The sequence below is a fragment of the Lutjanus erythropterus genome, chromosome 19 (assembly GCF_056507025.1).
Source record: "Lutjanus erythropterus isolate fLutEry1 chromosome 19, fLutEry1.hap2, whole genome shotgun sequence".
Classification (NCBI taxonomy): Eukaryota; Metazoa; Chordata; class Actinopteri; order Lutjaniformes; family Lutjanidae; genus Lutjanus; species Lutjanus erythropterus.
Genome location: NC_139335.1, coordinates 8,321,896 through 8,347,682, shown reverse-complemented (window position 1 = coordinate 8,347,682; position 25,787 = coordinate 8,321,896). Strand labels below are relative to the sequence as shown.

The following is a 25,787-nucleotide window of genomic DNA, read 5'->3' as shown; positions in this document are numbered from 1 at the left end:
AGTCGGTGATGGTGACACACCAACAAACTTAGTAATGTGCTAAAAAAATCAGTGAAGAGGACTGATAGCAACTAGCAAATGTGGATGAAGAAAACTCCACAGGGCACCTTTAAAGTTATAATCTTTAAGATTTCGGTCCTGGTTAATGTGCCAACACTTATCGTTACGATTTAACTTCTAAATTGAAAACTGATCAAAATGAGCTATATCAAAAAATGAATCAAATTTGGAAGCAGGATCAGAAGTTCTAGTATTTTTTTATTCACTCAAGCCTCCTGGTGTGCGTCTGCCACAAGACTGAAGAAAAAAACAAAACGACACTTTGAAAAAGTATTGAGAAATGTGGATTAGGAGAATCGTGATATGCCTAATTGTTGCAGATTCTATCTGTATATGTGGTTTAATACTACAAGTCCCAGAATTCTGTGGGCAGCAACTTGAGAAGCTTCTTTTTTGAGAAGCAGCCCGTGTATCTGTTTACAGTGCAGCCAAACAAACAAACTCATGTTGTAGCCAAGCGTCAGTAGGCTGGACTCCCCCACTAACAACAAAAACTACTACACAAAAAGACTGATTTACAGAAATGAAACTCTTAAGGACTAAAACGTTCAGGTCTGCTGCTGCCGTACCTTAGGTGAGGCTATTTTGATATAGACAATGATGGGGGCCAGGGAGGTCTTTGCCAGCTGAGAGGGGTGGTTGATGGTGTCTGCATCCAGAGCGACCAGCTGAAGGGTGCGGGCCAGCTCAAAGATGCGCTCGATCTCACTCTGCACCTCCGCTGAAGGTCCAGGACACAGATAAGACATGTTAATACAGCGAGACAGCAAACAGGTCATATAAACTACAGCCATCTCTCTACGTACTTCGCTCACTTTGTGCACAAGAACATAACCGACATGTTAGTTCTTAATCATGCATGTCGCAGTTTTATTAAAAACACTTCCAAGCGTATGAATTAGACTGGGTCACAGTTAAAAGTTCCATTTATGCACAGCTAAATGGAGCAGTGCAGCATCCTCATTCTGTTGCAGCCTCCAAACATTTAGATTTTCTTCATGTCCTTCTGATCTTTTGTTATTTCAAAGTCACAAAATAAGGAGGCACTTAAGAATGAGATGCCTGTGGCACTTGTAATAACTAATATAAAGGGCACAATTTCTCACCATGTAAATAAAACAAACAAAAAAAACATAGAACACCTTCATCAAACAAATTAAGTGGAACATTAGTTTCTGTTAGCGCTAATGGGCACAGCAGTAATTAACCACTCAGCTCTATATACTGCTTGGGTGTTTTGTTTTCATTGTTCCTCAACAACAGCCTATAAATTTTGTTATTTAGCATTTCGAGCACAGCCCCTCCTGCCTTTTTTATCGGACTGTTGACGTGTAAGGAGAGAGATTAGGACTGGAAACCAGAATGTTCCTCGCCTGTCTGGTCAAACCTCAGCGCCTCCGAGGTGTGCGTGCTGCCAACCCAGCGGCAGAGAAAGATAACGGGGGGCAAGGCAATCTGCTGAGAGACGGGGCCTGCACACAATTTAGCAGCCTCCAGAGGGCCGAGGGATGCAGAATTAAAGCTGGAGGCAAAAAACGGCGCCTCCGCAGAGTGATAAGAAACGTGAACTTTAACTCATACAGAGAAATAACCGGCAAAGTTTCTATTAACCTCATCAAAGATTTGGACTTTTGCAAATTTGGATTCGACTGCAGTGAGAAACTTGCTCCACTGTCATGACTTGACAGAGTTCATGAGACGAGGTCCAGCTTCTATAGAGGCTATTCTTAGGTCTGATTGCACAGATATACTGTATATATGGAGAGCATTATATGTAGGTCACAAAAGGGTGAGAGCAACATGGAAAGTATCGGCTTTTCTCTCTGGAGCAGATACCAGCCGCCCTGCCGCCCTCCCACGGATCTCTTCCCGCTTTGGTTTGTGATTCTTCTCTTTTTGTTCGAGACTACAGGCTGTCACACAGAAGTATGAGGAACAGAGAAACTGACAGGCAAGCAGACAGGCAGACAAACGATGTATGAGCAGATGATGAATCTAGTGAGAAGAAAAAGGGGAGGGAGGAAGGAGAGAGGCTTCATTGTTTTTGTTGCGAGGAGAGCATACATACCCAGTACGTCTGAGTCAAAAGAGGGAGTGGTGGGAGAAGATGGGAGGTGGGAGAGAAGGTGGGACGAGGGGGGAAGGATGGGCGGGTGAAGGGCAGAAAAGACAGGATGAAGAAAGAGAGAGGAGGCCATATCAGACTCAGGCAGTCAGAGCAGGTATAAAAGGGAAAAAACTTGACACTTTCAGGTTTTTGGATGATGAATGTAGCTAGGGTTTTAACCCCTCCAGCATTATGAAAACATTATTTTACTGCCTAAATTGAATGTTGTTTTTATAAAATAGGTAAATAATAGGGATGCATCATAATATGAGCATGTCATCGACTGATAAAGGCTTTAAAATGAAATATCGGTATCTGTCTAATTATCATGGCAAAGCCTGATGTATCTTATTAGAACTACAAAAACTTAACCCAACCGAGTAGTTTTTGTGCCTTTAATTTGAAAGTCTACCTGGACGTTGCATATTTAATATTACTAACTTGACTGTAGAGCCCGGCACACATTAATTGGCACTAGAAGGTGTCATACCTTCAGTGTCATAATTTGAAGTGTAGCTGTAGGTGAGAATATTTTGTCTGAACATTATTTGGATTGCAACTGATGACTATCTATCTATCTATCTATCTATCTATCTATCTATCTATCTATCTATCTATCTATCTATCCAAGAAAGAAACACTCAAAGATATGAAACACAGATAGTGAAGGTTTTTAAATGGATGTTCAGCAACATGATGTGATGAACACAAATGCTTGATCTCCACTGTAATGTTATCTTTATATCGTACTTGATCATAGCAAATTAAGGTTCTTGTTGTTGTCACTCGTCCTAACTGTAGAATTAATGGTGGTGTTACTGGCTGTGGTTGGTGCACATCTGTCTTACCCAGGCTGGAGCGGGTGTTGGAGCGCTCGATAATGGTGTGTTTGCTGGGGTTGTTGAGGACTGAGCGTTTGGCCAGGGAGATGTCCGCTGTCACCCGTGTGATGGATATCCTGAAACAGGGATCCGGCACACCGGTCGTTACAGGGCCAGTAAACACAAACCACTTAAAACGAAAGAGCTGACGTGCTGCTCTTATTCTTACCTGCCCTCAAACTTGTGTTTCAGGAAGTCAAAGAGCGCTTTCTGCATCATGTCTGTCACCTAAAGATGAAGCGTCAGGTGTGAGGCAACATACCACGGAAGTAAAATTCCACGTTAAACGAGCATATGTTACAAGTTTTTCCCCGTACCTCATATCCTTTGAGCGACGGCCCGACTAGGATGATGGGTCTCATGGAGGGGACCACGTCGTAGGGCGGGACATGCTCCATCTGAACCAAGAAAAGTTCCAATCAAAGCTCACACAGATGTACAGTCACGCATAAATCAACGTTAACTCAACACGAATGGCCTCTCTCCCCTCTGTGAGCGGTCAGATTGATGGATGGCGAGTTTCAGACGCTGGACTCCATTCGTTTTATTGACTGCCTGTGAATGTTTCGGAGGCAGGGATCAATTTCTCACGGAAAAAGCGCTCGCTTCTATTTCTTAGTCTGCCGTCTCACATAATTAAAGTGTCCATAATTAAACCAGACGCCGGGGTGTCAGGAGAGCTCTCGTGACCGTGCTGCTGCTCTAACACAGACGTCATCCTTCACACTTTTCTCTTTTTGTTATGCATCAGCACTTGGTGTGAATTGTCAAGTGATTACTGCCAATAATGACTGCAGTCAGAATAAAAAAATGCACTTTTTATATTTGTTCTTCCACTTTTTGTTATTCTCAGACATTCACAGTGACACTTTATATTGAGGTCATGTCTATAATGCTTTATAAGCACATGATATATTGGAATTATATTGATATTGTGATATGAGGCGAGATATTATTGATTGCTTTATTTTGTTTCTTTCTTTCTCGTTTTTATTTTTGTGCCATGCACAAAAAGTGCCCAACCTTCATGGGTTTTTAAGACGCTGAATACATCTGCAGAGTTCAAAAATCTTCAGTGCATTTTATCGCTCAGACTTGAACAGAATATTCTGCCTTCTCTCCCAAGCCTGACAAATAAAATCTGCTACAGTAGTAGATAAGTAGATAAGTAAGTCCTCTCATCCTCTGTTTGTTTGTGCTGTTGTTACCGGTGCAGAGGTCACTGATGATGGAAGTTGTACTATTTCTGCGATAAGGTTAATGTAGTGCAGTAAGTCTATTCTCCAACTGTATATGATGTACTGCTGTGAGGTTGGATCAGTGGGCTGCTGGCGGCATGGTGGTTAGCACTTTTGCCTCACAGTGAGAAGATCCTGTGCTTTAATTCTGGTTTGCATGTTTCTGTATCATGCAGTTGCTTGTGTGTGTGTGCATGACTCATGCACCCGGAGCTTGTTTGCAGCTCTCTCACATACTTCTAAACCCCTCAGTCTAATTTTTGTTCACATTCATGACTGTATGCTGAAGGACCTCTATGATTCACAATTTTTGAAAAACATTTTTTTTTATGGCTCCGTACTGGTGACAGGCATCATGTTTTTGGGTCATCCAATTCTTGTGAACACAATATATCAAAAACATTGAGGGAATTTCTTTAAATAAATTGGTACTAGACCACTTTGAGGATGAACAGCTTAGATTTTGGTAGGTTTTGTAATCTGTTACATTTACAGAGAAATATTATGTAATTAAATTACAGTTACTAATCAAAATGTTCTACAAATGATTTACATCTAAATATTCTTTTTGAGTTGCCTGGCAGAGATCTGCACGCTTATAACTGTCAATGTGACATTAAAGTCGACCTGTAGCCTGTTTGAAAACTATCCTCTACTTGCTAAGTAGCTAGCCTCTGCACACGCTGCTGACCACCAGTCCTAAGAAGCCAACCCAAGGGGGAACGGTGGCTTATAAACATCATACAATGGCTAATAACCTTATACAGTGCTGTCAATTGACTTAAAGCTCACAAAGTCGTGCTATAGTGTATTATGCTTATAAACCATCATTCCATGTCATAAAATTTGAATTTTAAATGAGTTATGATACATTAGAGCGGTTCTCTATGTGTCTTTATAACTGTCCAAAGTTATGATGCTGTATAACACAGGACTCAGGTTCTTACTGTCACCTTGGCATTGATGGGCATTATGTCTACAGCCTATAATACTTCATAAACCTTGTTATAAGTTTTCATGCATGAGTTTTATGAAGCCTTAGAAATGCACTATAATGTGTTATGATCAGTCATAATGCCTTACAGTCATGACCTTCTTATAAAGTGTTATATAAATATAAAGAGCTCTATAAATACAGTAGTCTGTGACTTTGCTCGAGCCATTTACACAAATAAGCTATATCTGACACAGAGAGTTACGTACGACGCCTACACACAAACACGACCCATATTACAGCGCGTGAACTTTAGGCTTTTTTTGTGCATTATGAATCATGAATGATTCATCCATAAGGATGCCATAAGCATTTGTCCTCTTTAGAAAGAGCCTTCTTTCAGTGCGAACGGGGTGAAAACAGTCACACGTCCCGTATACTCCAACAACACACTGAAATTGGACTCTCTGGACTTTTTTTTTTTTCTTTTTTCATTTCAGATGTGTATTCTGAGCACGCCCTCTCCTCTGTGCGCGCCGCGCAGCTCTTCAGGCAGCAGATAGTGCTGGAGTGCCCCGCTCCACTACATTACATTACATAAAGCGGAGCAACGGAAGCTCATTTCACCTCATTTGTATTCATAGAAGCTAAAAATACATATTTTAAAAGTTTCCAAATGGCTCTTGTCTCTGGAGCACTGAACATAACAATAGTGCTCATTGGGTTTGAATAACATGAGCACAGGGTGGTGAGTAACAGGGAGGAGGGTGTACATAATATAGATCAATATTACGGTTCTGTTGTCCCTCAAACAGTCTTCTAAAAACCTAATGTTTAGATATTGTGGCTCACAGCTGTTTCCAGTCATCTTTTTTTCCAGCACACTCCCCTTAATTTGCTCATGTGTGATCAGACTAAATTTAACGCTGGATTCAGGACGCGCTGTCTTGATAAATTGCTCCGTTAACGTATTGTTAAATTTAACAGAGCTGAACTACGTCTTCAGAACTCATTCAGTGAACTTTTAACATAATTCAGTATTAATTTTAGCTCCATGTCGAGTGAGTAAACGTGATAATTCTCACCTGCCATAGTAACATAAAAAGTTAGTTAAAAAAAAGTTATCAGTGTCTAATAGCCAATAACGGTGCATCAATAATGACTTCATTCTTACTAGTTACTCCTCACTGGAATTTTGACAGCCGTGATGAAACTATCTGAGAAAATTAGGACTAAAACATTGACAAAAATCAAAACTGACTTAATCTTTACTAAGACAAAATAAAAAGACTAAAATGTGAGTTTAACTGACCACAATTTTCAGTCAGTGACTAAAGCTAAATTTAAAATTCTTGTCAAATTTGACACTGCTGTGAAAATACTGAATCACATTTCTCTGAATGGGACGAACATGGGTGTGGGTTGGCCTGTAATTTTAAATACTTAAGTATATATTTTTAACTCGGGAATATTGACACAACTATTGTCCATATCTGTCACTCCTCCCACCACAGCATGTCTTTGTTTTACAGCCTTGACGTGTGATTCAAATTGTGCTGAAAGGCATTAAAAACAGCTGACTGTGGGGCTGCTGTCAGTCAAATCAGCCGTCATAAATGGAAATGAAAGCATGTCAGGATGTGTTACTGTGCTACTCTGACTAACAGGGTCTGGGACGAATCTGCACCTGCATCTGCACACTGACAGCCGTGATACAAGACGCTCTGGGGAAATGACAGCGGCGTCACCGTGATTTGCAAACGATCCTAGAAATATTTTTGCCTGCGAGGCGCCCTCGGAGGCATGATAAAATATTCTGCAGACTAATTTCTTACCACCACAGGAAGGAAAAAAAAAACAAAAGACGACAGAGGATGAGGAGTGAGAAGTTGAAATGTTAGAGGTTAGTCTTGAGAACAAACCAAACTCACCGACTTCTGTTTCTGTTTAGCCGGACCACCTACAGTATCATTCCACACAAAAGAAGCCAGAAGAGACAAAAAAAAGCACAAAACACAAGAGCACATTTAGTTATTGACAGGTTAGGATTAGGGAGGGGGGGTCGGGAGAGGAGCTGTTAATTGATTAAAGGGACAGTTCATCCCAAAATCAAAAATACTTATTTTTCCTCTGGCCTGTAGTGCTATTTATCCATCTAGACTGTCCTGGTGTGAATAGAGTTTTCAAGATATCAGCCACAGAGATGTCTGACCTCTCTTGAATATAATGGGATTAAATAGCAGTCGGCTTGTGGTGCTTTACAGTAGAAAGCAAGTAGTTCTGGTGGATTCAGCAGTAGAAAGAAACTAGTTCACTTTTCCTTGAGAACTGGAACAAAACCGTATGTTGAGGGAGGTTTGATTTTTACTCTTCGGATATGCTGGAAAAATATATTTAAAATATCAAACTAATGATAAACCTTTTAACGGACCAACGTTCTTGTAATTACAAGTTTTACTTCATGTAGATGTAGATGCCTAAAATGTGATTTTTTTAAATTTCATAGCATAGTCGTAGTAAGCAGCCATTTTATTTTTTAAAGATGCGATGAATTGTCTTACTTCTAATCAAGATATACATTTTAAAACCTTAAAAAAATCATATTTAACTTTGATTGAACTGTATTCATGTGTTTTTTTAAACCAGGATGTGAGACAGGGGTCCTTAGAGTATAGCTAACCTTTTTAATGCCTGATTAAATCATGTTTTAAAATCACAAATTAACAGAAGTCTGCGACACAACTTTAAAGGGCCAACATTTACATTAAAATAATCTATTTTAAAACAAAGATGATTATAATCGCAAATCTTTACCTCTATTTTATCAGCGGGTATAAAGTTAGCCATTAAATTCTGAATAATTCTGAAAAGCTTTCAACATATTTTTTAATTGGGACAAGGGTTTTTTTCTGGCACAGAGAAAGTTTAGAAATTAGAAATATTAAAGCAGGACAAAACACCTTTGAACACCACAAAATGAGTGCCATTTAATCTCTTTATATTGGAGAAAATCAATCAATCAATGGCTGACATCTCCAAAACTTGGCAACTCACACCTAAACAATCTAGATTGATAAAAAAGCACTACAGGTTGGAGGAAAAATGTGTATCTTTGATTTTGGGGTGAGCTCTCCCTTTAAAACAGAGCTTACACTGACTGTCTCCACTGTGGCGTCATGTGAAATATAGGACAGAATACAGCAGCAGCCATTTCAGAGTGTATCGGTTAGTTCAACGCCTCTCCCAGCCAACAAGCACAGACACAAACGTCCAAACATATCTGAGCGTAACCGCTGTGACCGGAGCCTGCGGGGCCAAACAGTGTTAGAGTCAGGAGCCACAGCAGCAGCAGGGACGGTTCAGTTAGTGAGAGATGGAGAGAAGGGAGGGAGAGACCACATCTCGGGGACAAACGCAGGACAGAGGACGGAGGCTGGTGTCCGGGGCCCCTGATGTTACCTTCTTAAAGAAGGGCAGTCGGTGGGCGTTGGCCTGAGGGGACGTTACGCTGCCTGACATGGACTTGGGGGAGCGAGGCTCACCCTGGAACTCAGGGGGCTCCTCGGCATCCAGGTCGAGGGGGTCAACGTCAAAGGCCACAGTGGACGTGTCCACGTGAGCTGATGAGGGAGGGGTGGGAGGGGGCGGTGCAGAGACAGAAGAACAGAAAAAGAAAGACAGGCGAGACAAGGCGAAGCAAAAGAGGACGAGAGCAGAGAAAATAATAGGAGAGGAAAAGCAAAAGGGGAAGAGTCAAACAGAAGAAAGACTGTGAGATGCATCAAGAGAGACGCCCGAAGCCCCGCCCCTTATGGAATCCTGTTTACCGTAGATACGCCGTGTTGAAAACAGACCAAATTTTGAAGATGGTTTGAAACTCAAAAAAAGTTAAAATGAATTGAAAATACTAAAATGTTAACCAATCTTAAGTGAGTTAACTCAATAATAACATGTTGGGGGTTTCCAAAACTCAGAGATTCAAGTTTATCTGATGGGAAAAAAGTAAATGATCAGTAGTTGGTAAAACGTGGCTCAAAACTCAAAAATCTATTGGAGTAAGTTTCCTTGACATTTTGAGTTTTCTCAGCCTTTTTTGTTTTTACAGTGTAGCATATGAAAGTACAGGAAATGGTGGAAATTGACGAAGGTACCAAACTGTTATCAATCGCAGCACAGAGAAAAAAGGGGCGGGACTTAGGGAGAGTCGGTTGCAAGAGATGTCACATACAGAGATCAAAAAAGGCGACACAGTATGATTCAAACTGGAAATAACACTGATAAGAGTTTAAAAAGAAACACGTCAGATTATCATGAAGAAGACAGATGTAATAATACGAAGCGGAGAAATGGTTCAGTGACGAGAAAGAAACAAAACTTGAAGTGTAGATGTGCAAAGGAGGAGAGGCTGCAGAGGAGGAAAGCAGGAGATCGGAAAGAGAAGAGGGAGTGAAGCTGAGAGGGAAGCTGGGGGTTGGAATAAAATATGTGTGGGGGGGGATTACTGCCGGTGATGCAGGTGTGGTTTGTTTGAGGGGGCGGAAAAGGCTGGCAGGTGTTGTGTTTTAGAAGAACTGTTTGGGATTTCAGAAAATAGGCTTTTTCGCTTTCTTGCAGAGAGTTGGGAGATGATAAAATTGATACCACTCTAATAACTCGGTCAAATACGAGGCGGTTAGCTTAGCACAAAACCCTGTTCGCACAGGAATTACATGGGCACTTCCTGTGATTTAGAAATCGATATTTTGATATAATGTCTGTGTAACAACATTTCAGAAAGCATCTGTTCGTCAGCAGCCACATTAAAGGGCCGTCCACATCAAGAACGATAACTACAAAACAATAAATTTCTATTTATAATTACAGATATCGTTCCTGGTGTGGACGGCTCACGTAGTCAGATGCTTTGTAACTGAACTTGAATATGACAACCTCTTGTCATTCTTAACCCTCTCTGTCAAAGTCGCTTTACGTCAGTGTAACTGATCTCACGGCGCAGCTGTTGACTGCTGTTGAACATACTGAGAACCACAATCAAATATTACACTTGTCAAGCTGAGTGACAACAAAAAACAAGGAACAAAACGACCTCAGGACTAATATTATCACATGACCTCTGTGTTCACAGATGATCTCTGCTGTTATCAAGAATTACTGAAAGTCACCAGCAAAAACAAATGACATTTTAAAAGCATTTTAGCAAATTGAAATTAAAATGATAGCGTGTCTTTAGAAAATAAAAGAAAACTAATTGAAACAGGACTGTGTACTTATCAAACTAATTCAAATAAAATTCAAATATTCAGGAAATGTCTTTAGTTTTTCTCAATTTGGTCAAATTTGTCAAAAACAAGCATGAGGATGCGATGTTTCTTGAGTCCTGGATGTCTACATGACTGTGTTTGTACTGTAACACCAGTTCTGAACTTCTTACGTCTTTCCCCTGACAAATAACTCCCAATTTATAATTAAAAAGAAACTAAAACTAATACTGAGACTAATCAAAAGTCAACTAAAACTAATCATTTTTTTTGGACAATAAAAACTAAACTGAAACAAGCAAGCCCGCTCTGGAAACTAACTAAAACTAAAGTGAATTAAAAAAAACAATAAAAACTAATGAAAAATACAAAACTATAATTACTCTGGTCCCCAGGTGCTGCTGGTCCTGTGCGAACAGGGACTGGAAACAACAACAGCCATCTTGACCACGTCAAACGGCGGCACAAAATCTGCCTACCAGCACTGCTAAAGCTTACTAATTAACACATCACGTTTCATTTATTTAACACAAAAATCAAAGTGTATCAAGAAACAGTTTGGCACATAACATCATGTAAAATGGCAAATTTCTGTCTTTACACTTTGGCTTTTGTGTAGATTAAACAAATGACATGTAACGTGTTAATTAGTGAGCTTTAGAGGTGCTGGATTTTGTTACTTTTGGACAGAACCAGATGTTTCCCCCCGTTTACCAGCTGTTTTCAGTCTTTGTGCTGAGCTACTGTAAGACAGCAGACAGATATGAGAGTGGCATTCACCTTCTCATCCGACTCTCTTGCCGAGAAGAATGAGCGTATTTTCTAAATGTCAAAGCTTTAAGTCAGATCAGCCACTCAGGATGTGCGGGGCGTATTAGACAGATGTGGTTTCTAATATTCAGGCACTGAGTTCAGCTCAGCGGCTCTATTTGATTAACAAAAACCCTCAAAGTCGATGCGTGTTGTTTATTTTTCCCACGTCTGCACTTTCCTCTCTCCTGCTGTCTCTCTTGGACATCGAGCAGCAGTTCTGTGTCGTCCTGGCGATGCTCACACAAAAGCCAGACAGACTTATCAAGTTTAATGAGTGCGGTCCATCCTCGGCTCTATTTCAGTCCCGTCCTGTGTGCTAATGACAGACCTACAAAGACCTCTCTCACACAGCCCACTGAGACGCGCCGTGATTCATCATCATCATGCCTGGCTAACTAGCCAATTAAAATCTTCATCTAAATATCAGGCGCCTGTCTCATCTCGCTCTCGCTCTGTCAGGATTGCACGCACGCCCACACAAACACGCACACAGTCGCCATTCTGCCAGCTAATAGGGAGACCCCCCTTGACCTCACCTGTGCCAGGTGGGGTGGGCCTCCGTGTTCCCGTGGCAACGTCCAGACTGGAGCTTCCCCCAGATTTACTGTAATGGGAGAAACAGGCACAAATTATTGCTGGGTGAAAGAAAGGCGATGCAGCAGCTTCACAACACTGAGGTCATGGTTCTCATTTTATACATACATACAACAGTTCAGCTGCACACTGCTGACTCAACATGACTATAATGTTTTACAATAACTCAGCTACAATAATTCCACTGTACAATATTATTACTATTACTATTTCTTCTTCTATTATTCATATTCTATTTTATATGTGTATATACACGCTGTTTTCACACATTAAAAAAATAAGGGATATATGTTTACATGCTTCTTTTTTTTATGTGTTTCTTTTATAGACACTTTTACAGCCGACGTCATCGAAAAGCTGCGTGTGCATTTCGGCAGCAGAAGTGGCGGGTCTCCCCGAGTCATCCAGACGAGTTTTCAAGCTGCAAAGGTTGAATTAAACATTTTACCAGCACCCAAATCACCGAAATGTCTGTTTGTTGAGGATATGATACTTCAGAATCGATCTTTCAGTGGTGGATGAATCCGACAGGATCATGACTGTTTCAGAGCAAACGGCGGCGTCTCCGGCCGCAGGCCATTAAATGTGTTAACTGGACCGAGGACGCGATCAAAACTGCTCGTGTTTGCAGCGGCCCACTGACAAGCTGTGTACTTTCGTTGCCAAAATGCGCGCGCAGCTTTCTCACTGTTTACAAACTGTAAAAGGGTCTATACTATTGTTATATTATTTGTGTAATGGATTATAGTAGAATGTGCATATTTTTCTTTTTCTTCTATTTCTGTTCTTGAATGGGAGCGTCTGTAACGAGACCAATGTGCCCCCAAACTTTGGAGAATATTGAGGAACTGATTTCAAGAACATGTAACTGTAAGCTGCATTTTCACCAACGATTTATCTCCTTCAAAATGTTGAATGAAAACAAGATGCCCAACAGGATGGCAGATTCTTTTTTCATCATTAGCTTATAAGAAGCTTATAGTGCAAAACTGGAAAAATAATGAAGCCCTGACCTGTAAATGATGGAAAAAACTAATGAAATATTACTTGAATAGTGAAAGGACAAACAACAAAGAGTAACAATTTCGTAAGATGTGGAGCACAATTTACGAAACTGTAGATTAAGATTAAGTATATGTTTGTGTAATTGTGGATAAAATATTACCTGTCATGACTTTATGGTATTTGTGAATGATGAACAGGGTCAAACCATTAAATTAGATTTTTTGAAGAAATGACGACTTTGTGATTGTATTGTATTCTGACTCACTCGAACTTCCCAGCAGGGATCAATAAAGTATTTCTGATAAGCTTCATCTCTTCATCTCTTTTTTTTACCCACCAAAATACCAGCTGTTGTGGTTTAAACTGATGTTCCCAATATTTTATTCCATCAGTAAGCAAATATTAGGTTTCCTCTTGGAAGAGAACATTGATCATCATAATTTAAACTAAAGACTGAGCTGTTTTGACCTGAAAAGAAAAGAGAGAAAGTGTGGAAACAGTCTTGTATTTTTAAAAACCTAGACTACAGAAACCTATATATACACACTGTAGTTGCATTGAGGAATACAATGACTCACCGTAGTGCTTTTGTCTATTTTAGGAAGTTTTACATTGCCTGGTGGGTGAAGAGTGACTCAGGTCTGACCTGTTTTATAAACGTGGGGATGTCTTTACTGTAAGTGCAGAGAGAGAGAGAGAGAGAGAGAGTGTTCATGGTTACCTGGAGCTGAGTCGGTTCTGTCTCATCCTCTGCTCCTGCAGCAGACGGGTGTTCTCCAGTTTGACGGGGCTGGGGATGAAGCCCACCTCGCAGCCCTCCTTCACCAGACGTCCGATCCACCAGTCGTTGTTGTACTTCTGTGTGTAGACAGGCAGATACACCAGCTTACACACACACATCACCGATCAATATGTGCTGAATCAAAACTAGGACTGTACCAAATGTTTTTTTTATACTTGGAACTTCTATTTCTGAATGAAACTTTGAATGTCTGTAAAAAAAAAACAACATCACTCGTCAGTATCAACAACATAAATGTAATTTAATCTCAGCCCCTCTTTATGAAGAACTGAGGTTCTATCCAGAACCATTTGTTTTTTTGAAGAAAGGGTTTGTCAAGGGTCCTTGTAATAAATAAAAGGGTTTTTCGGTAAAACTTGGTGCTTGTTAGCATCCTTAGACGGTGGAAAGGTTCTGGATAGAACCCCCAAAAAGGGTTCTGGGTGGAAAAAGTACACAATAGAAGGTTCTCTGTAGAACCTCTCACAGGGTTGTGGGTGGAACCTTTCACAGACAGTTCTATGTATGACCCTTCATGTTGGGTTCTAGGCAGAACTATCTTCAGAGCTTTCCAAGTGGGACCTTTATAAAAGATTCTACCAGGAACCAAGAAGGGTTCTCCTGTGGGACAAGCTGAAGAACCCTTTATGCTTCTTGTTAGGACCTTTATTTCTAAGAGTGTACAGGAACGTGCCTAAATTTGCGTGCAGTGATCTTCTTTGACCACACTGAACATTTTTTGACAGTTTTTGAAATTATCTGTGTTTGAAATCAATTTTGACGAGCTCAGTTGGTAGAACGTGCTCCACCAGTCTTCAGTAGCGTCCGTGGGTTCCACTCCGACGTGCAGCCCTCTCCTGCATGTCTTTCCCACTCCCCCCTCCCCTTATTAATATGACATTTGTTATATCTAATGTTTGTTAGCTATAAAGTTCCACTGTGCACTCTGAGTGAGCAAAAATCAGAAAGTTAGAGAACCAGTTTTATCAATTCACTTTGTCTTCTATATTTGGATCTCCAAATTTTCCTCTCACTGCAGCTTTTGTTCGTGCAAACTCCTACTCATAGCCTGAGTACGCTTTAGACAGAAGGAGACAGAGTAACAAGTTGCAATAAAACATGATCCCTCCAATCACAGCCAACTGTTTGACCCACACCCACACCTTCAGCAGCCGCTCTCAGCTTGGACCTGAACTCGTTTAGATTCAGTGGAGCCTGAACTCAAATCTAGAACCCACTCTGGGTTCTACTCAGCGCCTTTTTAATATTCAAAATGTTTTAACCGGACACTTTTTATTTTTCAAGGGTTTCAACAAGAACCCACTCAGGGTTGTACCAAGTTCCTTCTTTTTTCTAAGGGTTCCATGAAGAACCCCTTAGGAAGACAGAGAGAGTTCTTGAGAGTTTGTTGAAACCTTTGAACTCCCTGGGTTGGTTCTAGCTAAGACCCCTGTAACCCCTGTGTTCTCTGTGGAACTTGGTTCTTGTTAGCATCCTTAGACGGTGGAAAGGTTCTGGACAGGACATCCAGAAAGGGTTCTGTGGGTGAAATACAGAACCCAATCAAGGTTCTATCCAGACCCTTTTTATTTTTCAAGGATTTTAAATGTAATCCAATCAGGATTCTACTGAGAACTTTTTTAAATTCCAAGGGTTTTTGTCTAGAATCCACCAAAGGGTTCTACCAAGAACCCTTTTATATTATGGTATGAAGACCCCTTGATGAACCTTTCCTTCCTCCTTGACTACCTCAAAAGATTTCTTGAAGATCTTGTTCTTCCTAAAAGGGTTCTTTGGATGAAAAGAGTTCCTCCCTTAGTCTTTCAAAGAATTCTTGATAAACCATTTTTTCCAAACAAGGGTTCCTCAGAAGCAAATGGTTCTGGGTAGAACCTCAGCCCTTCAGTAAGAACCCTTTTGGAAATGTCTAACTACAGAAACTACTCTTTATATCTATGCGTGAAAAATGTATGTTTCAGTATTTTAAATGTAGTATTTAGTGGTATTTTTTAAATGTAGTGAAATTAAAGAGTGTGTGTGGACAAATGTTGTACCTCTTTAATGTGCAAGAAGTCTTTGGCTTCGAAGGATATGGCCATGCCCTGCACAGGAACGTCATCACTGGGGCCGGGGTTGTAACCGACATTTGTCCGCACAGCAAACGCCACCGGTTTGGTCTGAGGCAGTGATGGGAAACACACAGATTAGTATACAGACGGCGGCTCACAAACACAGAGTTCAGTGTCTCCTTGACACTGATGAAGAGGTTTACCCGTGTCAAACCACTCATCGCTGATGTGCAGATTATGCAGCGATGATGACTATTAAACCAACACTGTGCATTAACGGACGGCGATACAACAGTTGATCTCTGACCTTTGCTTTCTCGAGCGTGGCAAGGGCCTGCCTGTCGGCCTCCTTCCTCAGAGCCTCAGGGTCCTCCTCCAGGGACACGTCTGAGTCCGACGGCCGGCTGGTGTAGGAGTCTGCAGAGCCCTGAAATGCACAATGAGTTTACAGAAAGGTGAGGAGGGGAAAAATGACAAAAGTGCACCACATCCTCATGAATCAACAGAGCGAAAACAGGAAAAGATGGAATGAAAATGTAGAAAAGAGAAACGCAGTGGTGTCTGAGTATATGTTTGAATGTCTTCTCTAATAACCTATTTCTTCATCTACTCCTACTGTTCCCGTTTCCTTTTTCTCTTGTTTCTCTCTGTGCAAATGTGTCTTAAAGGAGGACTCTACTATATTTACAGTAATAAATCATAAAATGACTGTGATATGTCATCAGAAATTAATGAAACATGCCAAGTTGAAGTACCACTCTGACAACAACACTGCAGCCGTGGTGTTCTCCTTGGAAATTTAATTTCAGGCCAGAATAACGGTCATTGTTTGCCTGTTTTATGTTAATCAGAGATCAAATTAATGCTGAATGTGTGCCGAACATTTACTTTGATAGACAACTGACAGAGTTAGAAACAGCTGATCACCTAAAGTGTCATCCTCAAGTCCGGGGGGAGGGGGTGGCAGGGGGGAAAATAACTCACTTAAACCATAGATCATATATTAAACAGACCCTCTTGGATGTTCACAGGTGTTTTTGAGGATTGTTGCAGCCCGAAATGCCTGTATATTTCGCCAACATTTGATACTTTGCTATGTTTTTAGTCATTTTTGCAATGAAACTGCAGGTGCTCTGTTCTGAGTGTTTTAAGTAACCTTACCAAAAAGGCTCAACAAAGTGCACCAGGGGTGTTTTCCACAAAGAAGTAAAATCTTTTTTGAGCTCAAACAAAGAGCAAGCACTAAATTATAAAATATAAACAGAGCATTGACATATCTTAATAACAATGACAAAACTTGTGTTCTTTCAGCACCAGTAAACAAAAAAAGTAAACAATAAAACACTGAGTCAGTTCATACAGACATACGTGTATGACTTTTGCCTGGGGGACTTGAGTAATTAGTGGAATGATGATTGGTTGAATTTGCAGAAAAGTTGTGGTTCCTGCAGAACTGACTGATTAAATAGGATTTCAACCTATTTAATAAACTGTCTCTGGCTCCAGCTCGATATCTGGACAGCAGTACTCATTTTGGGACACTCAATTGTTGCATATTGCTCCTTTAAGTGTGCAGGAGAAGGGCTGCAGCTCTGCCTTTGCATCTTATTGTTGGTCAAAGTGTCCAGACTGCCTCGAGAAGCGTAACCTACATAGACACAAAAGGGGCCTCGGCCTTCATATTGCATGAAAGCTGACTCTGTGTAATTTGAGGCGGAGAGGATGCACAACAACAGGTCAACATTTCCACTGCGGCTCCAGCGAGGCCGAGCTGTTCAATCTTTGTGCACAGGTACAGCGTGTGGGCGTGTCAAGTAGGGACAGAAAGAGGGAGAGGAAAAAGTGGCCTGAGGACTGTTTATAATATTAGAGGTGGATATAAATTTCTCATGAAGTGGCTATAGTTTCCAACACATCCACCACTCATGCACGGTAACTTGACTCTCTCCTGCTGACCCTCATCCAGACACCCATACCACAATAAAAACCTGAGCCTCCTGTGAGCCTGCGGCGCCGGCCCACTGTACTGTTCAGCAGAGCGCTGCAGTGAGGGAGGCAGCCTGAACTTCTGAAATGTTTGAGTGTTCAACTTATATAACAATCCCACTTGTTCTCTTCTTGCTTGCTTGCTTTTTTTTTTTTTTTTTTTTTTTGAGCTGACAGGCTGCCTGGCGCTTTGTAGGAGGTGCTGACAAGAATGCGGACAGCAGAATGTGCCAGGCAGAAGAAGTGAGTCACTAGGTGTGGGCTTTTAAAATAGAGGTGAGAATGCGCAAAGATGACATACACCATATGTAATGATGATGAAAAATTCCCTGAACATGTGTAGTCAGACAAACAAAGAGTGCGCTCAGTGAGTACAACAAATATCTTCAGACTAGTGTTGAGTATTGACATTTTTCAGTGCCAACTTGAGATTTTGCACTGACACAAAAACAATGCAGTTTTTGATACCGTAGTCTGGGGTAGAGTTGTCACGATACCAGAATTTTGAACGTCAGCGGCACACAAAACAGGATATCTTTTTAAATCAACAACCTGTGCACACTGCTGGTACAGAAAGCGTCAGTGAACGCTGTCCAATTTTGCTACAACCCAAATTTTTGGCAGGACAATAAAGACAAACTAAACTGGGATCTTGATTGAGCAGCTGAAACCTTTTTTTTTTTTTTTTATAGCTCTGGTACCTTCAGTACTGTAATGAACAGATAATGTGTCATTTCAAACACAAGGTGGTAAAAAAAAAGTACTGAAGTATCAATACTTTAAGTGAAACTTGCCAAACTGCTCAGTGCATCAGTTAAAATCTTCTTGTTTAAAGGTAGAAACAGTAGAATTTGTCCGAGCTGTTCATAAACGCACCAGAAAGATACCAGGATGTCGAATACCAACGTTCTGTGTTGGTAAAGCATCCTGAACATGACAAAATAAAGCAAGAAATAAGGAAATAGAGGCAGAGGGCAGAGTCCCTGCAGTTACAATCACAACCACACACTTCTATGGGGTCATAAGTGAGGATTGAAAGGGTTAATGTTCATATACGTCCACACATTGTTTTTAGAGAAAGTGTGATGGTTTATGATAGAAATAAATCAAAATCTCCTGCCTGAGACCATGTTTGGATAAATAAATCCCACTTAACTGACAACAAATGACTGTTGTGCTTATCTTGAAACGTAAATGATGATGTCAAGTACCAAAAACTGATGATGACAATAAAAACTTTAAGTACAAAAAAAGTAACACACGATGAAAGGATTAGTAAACATGCCCAATGATTTTAAATATCAATCTGTTTATAGGTCTTAAGGAGTGCTACTGCATATGGAAAAAAATATATTGAGGGAGCTGATCAAATGACAAAATGACGTGATGTCACTTGAGCGTCGGTTGGATCTGAAGACTAAAAGCTTGAAAAATGAACATAATCTGGGTGTGTGGAGTTAGAACGAGGTGAACTGATCTGAACTCTGTAGGCCACATTTATACTTTGAGGCTACATTAGATGCTACTGGCATAACACTGCTGAACCTTGGACCAAACTGTCAGCCGACCAGCTGCATTGTGGGTAATGAGGATACTAAGTTTTGACCAGGAAGAGGAATGTGCCTCACTCTGAATCCTGGGTTTCTTGCTGCAAACTTGCTGTCATTTGAATTGTTTTGTTCCTTATTTTAAAAGGTGGATTTGTTGTATGCCTTTTTTTTTTTAGATGTTTATGTCATTCTGTAGGTCAGTGTTTCCAAACCCTGCATGTTTTAGATGTTTCCCTGCTCCAACACACCTGATTCAAATCAGCTCATCATCAAGCCTCTGCAGAAGCCTGACAACAACCTGATCATTTGAATCAGGTGTGTTGGAGCAGGGAAACATCTAAAACATGCAGGGCAGTGTGCCTTCAGGACCAGGGTTGGGAAACACTGCTGTAGCTTCCCTGTAGAGTAATTAATGTTTTCAAACCCAAACATTTAAAGTTTGGTCAAAAGTACATATATTTTAGCATCAAAACACTAATTTCTCGAACCTTCAAAATCTTGTGTATGATGATGTTGCAACGAGGGTTGTCATGATTCTCCAAATCCTTTATTCAAGCACTGAACTGCTCTACTGACTGTTATTTGCATTTTAACATTCTTCTTTAAAAAGATAAAGATGGATCAGGGGTGGCCTTGTGGTTAAGATACATTATGGCAACATCTCTTTTTTGATTTTGGCTGGGGACTGTTGTTGCAGGTCTCTTTCCCCTTGTTTCCTGTCTCTATCTTCACCTGCCACCATCGAATAAAAGTAAACCTGTTCTTTCTGAAAAGCAGATGAAGAGAAATCCTCGGTGGCGTTCCTCAAACACAACCCTTTATGATAAAAGTTTGTGTTTGATAATAGGTTTTATCAAGAACTTGTGCAGAGAAACATTTCAAAGAGAACAAACACCTGAGTGGACGTGAAGGTCTAAATATATCCAGAGAGGAAAAACTGGTCGTACGTGGGGGAGTGAAGCATCTGTGTGGTGTTAACATGTTTGCACGTGCATTTATGTGTGATTAATCGTCCTCTACGCCTTTGATTACCATCCATGCGTCTCTTTATGATTTGAAATGAAAGGACAAACACAAATGTTGATTCTAGCTCAGCCACCTGTCGTATCCAGGCGCTCTGTGACTTGGCAACAGCCGACCGAACGTAGACACTCCCTGTTGCCAAGGCGACGGCTTGCTACTCCTCGCGTCCTCGGGCATCCACAAGCCATCCCCACTTCCTGTTTCATTTACTCAAACGCAAACACTCGCAGCGGTGCGCCCGCTTCCCACTCAAGTAGGAGGAATGATCCTGCGAGTGGCATGCAGCATCTAATGAGGACAATAGCAGCCGCCCCCGCTCACCAGCTCTGAGTCATCGTCTAAACTATACAGGTGCATCCCAACATGGAGCACCGACTAAGTGAAGGTTAACAAACGTTGATGGGGAACCCACGGGGAACGCTTTTAGAGAGAAAACAAAAAGCCAAAATGACGTCTGTAACAACCTGGGACCGACCGGCTCACTGCAACAGGTCGGTGATGCAGCAAAATGTAGAGCGAGAAAGAGTGGGAGGGATAGGCGATGACTCGGGTGTGTGTCTGTGTGTATGTGTGTGTGCATGTGTGCATGTGTGTGCGTGTGTGGACAAACGCTTGTGAGTCACTCATCCAGTTGATTCACGTCACACACAACCCGAGGGAAAAAAAAGGGTTGAGGAAAGAGGAGAGGGATTCATGTGTCAATACACTCTTAGAAATAAAGGTGCTAACTAGAACTATTAATGGTTCTTCAGCTTGTTCTCATAAGGGAACACCTCCTGGTTCTATTGAGAATCCTTTTATATACCTAGGGTTTAATCTAGAACCCACCTAAGGGTAAGAACCCTTGATGAAACGGTTCTTTGAATGAGAAGGGTTCTTAATGGAACACCTTGATGGACCCTGTATTCAAAAAGGGTCCGTCCTTCAGGAAGAACCCTTTTGGAACCCTTATTTCTAAGAGTGTGCTTTAGATAAAGAAAAAAAGTGTGTGTGGACAAAATAGCAACTGACCAATCACCTGTCTGCACCTTTTCTCCCCTGAAACTCTTTTAGAACGTGTTTTTACACCTTTTCATTCCTCCTCTCATGTCGGTGGGTTCTGTCTCTAATTTAGCTGCTTGCTTCACTTCACATACAGCTCCTGTTCAAAATAGCTACAGGCCACCTGATGGCGGAGCCGCGTTCCTATTGGCGGTGTCAGACTGGAGACCCCGGCAGTGTCATAGTAACCGTCTCTGCAGCTTATTACAGGCAGCCAGCGAGAGCTGCATCAGGACGGAGACAGAAAGAAGATATAGGAATCAATAGTAAATAAAATAACCTGAGGGGAGATCAGCGGCGGGGAAATTGCATAAAAGCTTTTCAACAGGTGATCAATGAAGTATTTTTCTCACGCTGTCTGGGGGCAGAGTGTGGTCAATAAGGCGCTACATCAAACAAAACATTATGGCCTTTGGGAGAAATCGTCATGATTTTACTAACAAGAAACTTTTCTACATCTAGTTGGTAAAATACAAACTGCACTGAAGGGAAAGGCAAGGAAGGTGCAAGGGGTGAGGCTCAGTAATTATCCCGAAAATGAACCGAGTGCGTTTCTCCTCCGTTCTGTGCACAGTGGCTGCCACCGTGATGAATTTACACCTCCTTAGCATTGATATTGAATAAATGGAGGGGGGGAAAAGAGAGCAACAGAGTGGAGGAGGAGGAAGGGGGGTAATGGAATAAGGAGCGAGGGAGGGCCGGGAGAAGACAAGTGCTTTGAATAATGAGGGTTGAAAAGAGTCACCCTGCAGCAGGGAAATGAGTTAACATTGTTTCTTCTGATGCAACGGCACCCTCGCAAAATGGCTTCAAGGAAGAGGGGAAATTTGAAAAAAAAAAAAAAGGATGAGGTGAAGTAGGTTTGCTTTCTGGACATACATGATTATGACTACACCGAACGAGCATGAAAACTGGGACTATTTTCACGCCCTTTCCTCCTTATTATGAAACACAGCAGATGATCACCTGTATGTCTTCCCGCTGTTATGTCAGATGACGGGGCAGAGGTCAAAGATTTGAATCTGCTGCCGCCATAAACAACAGGAACATCGCAGCAGGTGCCAGACTTCACAATGTACGACTAGGAAGTGATTACCATCTGAGAGCTAACACATACCGCGAACCCCTGCCCTGATAATTAAACAGATAAAAATATCCTCGTACTTATCAGCACAGATGATGTGAAAATCAAAAAAACAGAAGGAAAAGCGAGAATATTAAATATCCTTTTCCTATTTGTTTTATCACCGAGTCTCCTCGGACCCCATTCAGCGTTTGAGAGAAGCAGAAGGACACAATATCTCATCTCAGACGGACCAGAATGCATTAGCAGTCGAGTCTCAGCTACACTGTGTATTCACATCACATTCAGAGTGAGATTAGCTCGGTGAAGAGACAGGTACGGGAAGAGAAATCTGGAGGAAACATGTCTCACAGAACAGGCGAGATGAGATCTACAAACTGAGGCAGCAACAAAGGACAGATTTCCTGTCTGAAGCTCATGGCCGGTGGCTGTAAATGGCCATATTCCTTTTCTTCTGTCACACCAGCGTCATGGCAACCAGCTGGCCAGTGTGGCGATGACTGGAAAGATGAGTCATGGACTGAACTCATCAGAAATCCCCGTTTTCACAAAGAAGCAAAAGAGGAACTCCAATAATACAAATCCCAGTTCAGTGGTCGAAATCAATTTGACGATATCAAGACGCGTAACGAAGATCGATAATCCAATATCATCGATGCAAAGTGAAAACATTAAGATACACCCTTATTTTGAAATTCCCCTGCCACACCTGTTATTCACACGAATCAATCACAAGTGTGGAAATATGTGCAAACTAGAGCCCAACCAATACTGGATATTTGGGCCAATTCCAATATTAAGGAGTAAAATAAATTCCAATATTGATATGTTTGCCAATTTGTATATAAAAACATTTTTTTTGCAATGAGTAATTAAACACAAAGGTAAAAAACTATAATGTAGAAATAATATTTTACAGTTTAACAATGAACTTTCACTCGTACTTTTAATAATTATAAAAAACTATAAAATAAAAACACAAACAGAACAAAATAAACATATATACACTGAGCTTTTATTTTACCTATTTATCATTAGCCTATTCATCTTTTATGCTCTGGATTTATTTCCCTTTAATTTCTTTGTTTTACTCATTTCTACATATATCCTCTCTTTTAGTATTTTATTATCTTATGTTGTGTTTAGAGTTTTTACATATTTATTGCTTGATTTTAATTTATTTATCTTATCTCTTTATTTTCAGTTGTTATCCTGCCTTCGGCGTTTCCTCGCTCACGATAGCATTTCCTCAGTCCCTGTTTTTAACGACCGCCGTTCTTATTTTAGTGCTTTTTTATGAATTGCAAAGTCATCGCTGTCGGTGTACGTGGGTGGGTGGGAGTGTTGTGCTATTGTGTGAAGCGCTTTGTGTTGCATTATGTTTGTATGAAAAGTGCCACATAAATAAAGTCTGATTGATTGACTGATATACATATTTAACTTGAATGGAGAAAAGGATCAAATGTTAATAAAACGCTGTCAAAAAACTAGAAATAAAAACAATCTGCATTATGTTCTGTTTGGTTATGTTCGGTGCATATCAGACAACATATATGCTGATACCTATATATAGGCTGATATAGCTGTGAAAGGCCAATCTTGCACCAATACTATCGGTTAGTGATCGGTTGGTGACTGGCAAAATTCACCTTGACAGTTATTATTGAGCCAAATTTTGTACTTATGTTAAATGTTTTCTGTGTGCTGATGGAGTTCAGCAAACTTAACTGCACTCAAATTGCGCTTATTTTTATTTATTTATTGTTTTTTTTTTCATTTATAGCCAAAGGCAGAAAATGAAGGGCTGGCAGCTGAACCGGAATTGTATCGTGCCAGACTTTGCAAAATCAGCAAATATTCTATTGTTGTCCAACAAATCGATGTAATTTCATATCGTGGTGAAACTTGTGATTTATGCCCCTAATAAACATGTTTTCCCACAAAACCCTTTTTTCATTTATCAAAGTGTGTCACCCTCCTCAATGCATCTGTAATTTAATGTTATGTTAACACAAGCAGCTGTGCCAGAACACTGCAGAGAAAAGTTAGATCAAATCTGAAATCTCATGAAAGTGTAAGAATCTGGCTAAATATTTAATGCAACTTTTGATACTTAAGATTTTTAAGAATTGATTCTGTGGATTTGTTCAGGTCAATAAAGTAAGGTTTAGTACCCAGCTCTGGTCATGATATAGCTAATAGATGCAAAATCATATTTAAAACAGAGCTGAAATGATTAGTTAATAATCAGTTAATTGTTGCAGCAGAATTTTGTAAAACAATAATGTGATATAATTGTATTATCACTGCAGCTGAAGTAATTAACAGTCAATCAATCAACACTTTCTTTTTAAACTGATTGATTTTTCAAGGTTGATTATTTACAATACTGCAAAAGATTCACTAATTCCACTTTTTCAAATATAAGAGTTTGCTGAATTTATCTTTTTTATGTCATAAACAAAATATTTTTGGATTTTTTTTTTTGTTTAGACACAGTGAGCAGTTTAAAGACGTCAACTTGGACTCTGGGAATTTCCCAGTGACAGATATTTTTAATTCTTTATAGATGAAGGATTAGTTGAAAAACACGTGGCAACTGATTAAAACATTTGCTATTTGCATCCTGACTCAACATGATTATAATTCTACAGAAAGTGATGTGATATCGAATTACTGCCCAGCTCTAAATTAAATAATTGCAAAAAGAGAAAACAACAGAGAACTTATAACACTGTGAAGCAGCACAGACATCCAGGCCTGTTTGAGACAGGGGGACAGCAGCGAAAGAAGCCCCCTGAAATGGCCACGGTGCTGGGAGCAGCAGAGGGCGGCGAGCGGTGGGACTGGAGGTCTAATTAAAAACACAGCGCCTTTCCAGCAGCTGTGGCCCGGCCCAAAATGGAATCGCACTCAGAAGAGGGGGAGCGAAGAGAGCCGCAGAGCGACCAGGAGGTAAAACGCTCTCAGGACACAAATTATATTATCCTGTCATAACTCAGAGCAAAAACTGTCTGCTGAACTTTCAAAACTCAATCCACATCCACAGAGTAACTCACACATTAACTGCTTCCAGATCAGTGAAACACAGCAGCAAAAAAACAAAAACAAAAACCAAAAGCGTGTAGATTAATCCAGATCCTTCTTACCATGACGGGCCTTTGGATCCTCTCAGTCCTCTCCATACCTCGTTTGCCACGCTCGCCACACCACGGCAAACCAAGGGGGCAACGCTGGAGTCCACAGACAGAGTTATGTGTATATGTGTGTGTACGTGTGTGTGTGTGTGAGATAGGGGTAACTAGTGTGAGTGTCCGTCTGCTGGTTTGACAAGTGCAGAAGTGTACATGTGTGTTTGTGTGT

General features: G+C 40.7%; 1 protein-coding gene across 2 annotated transcripts in view; it reads right to left on the bottom strand.

The window, feature by feature from the left end:
• cacnb1 (calcium channel, voltage-dependent, beta 1 subunit) overlaps nucleotides 1-25,787 on the bottom strand; it is a 52,369-nt gene that overhangs the window by 6,588 nt on the left and 19,994 nt on the right. The window contains exons 3-11 of one of the 2 annotated variants that reach the window (XM_084745076.1): nucleotides 16,048-16,167; nucleotides 15,726-15,848; nucleotides 13,612-13,748; nucleotides 11,828-11,895; nucleotides 8,680-8,840; nucleotides 3,366-3,446; nucleotides 3,218-3,276; nucleotides 3,016-3,125; nucleotides 630-781 (exon numbers count right to left, since the gene is read on the bottom strand). In XM_084745076.1, the coding sequence (XP_084601202.1) occupies nucleotides 630-781; nucleotides 3,016-3,125; nucleotides 3,218-3,276; nucleotides 3,366-3,446; nucleotides 8,680-8,840; nucleotides 11,828-11,895; nucleotides 13,612-13,748; nucleotides 15,726-15,848; nucleotides 16,048-16,167 (1,011 nt within the window). Of the gene's footprint in view, nucleotides 1-629; nucleotides 782-3,015; nucleotides 3,126-3,217; nucleotides 3,277-3,365; nucleotides 3,447-7,151; nucleotides 7,181-8,679; nucleotides 8,841-11,827; nucleotides 11,896-13,611; nucleotides 13,749-15,725; nucleotides 15,849-16,047; nucleotides 16,168-25,787 lie in introns of both variants that reach the window. The other variant, XM_084745077.1, reaches the window with a different exon arrangement.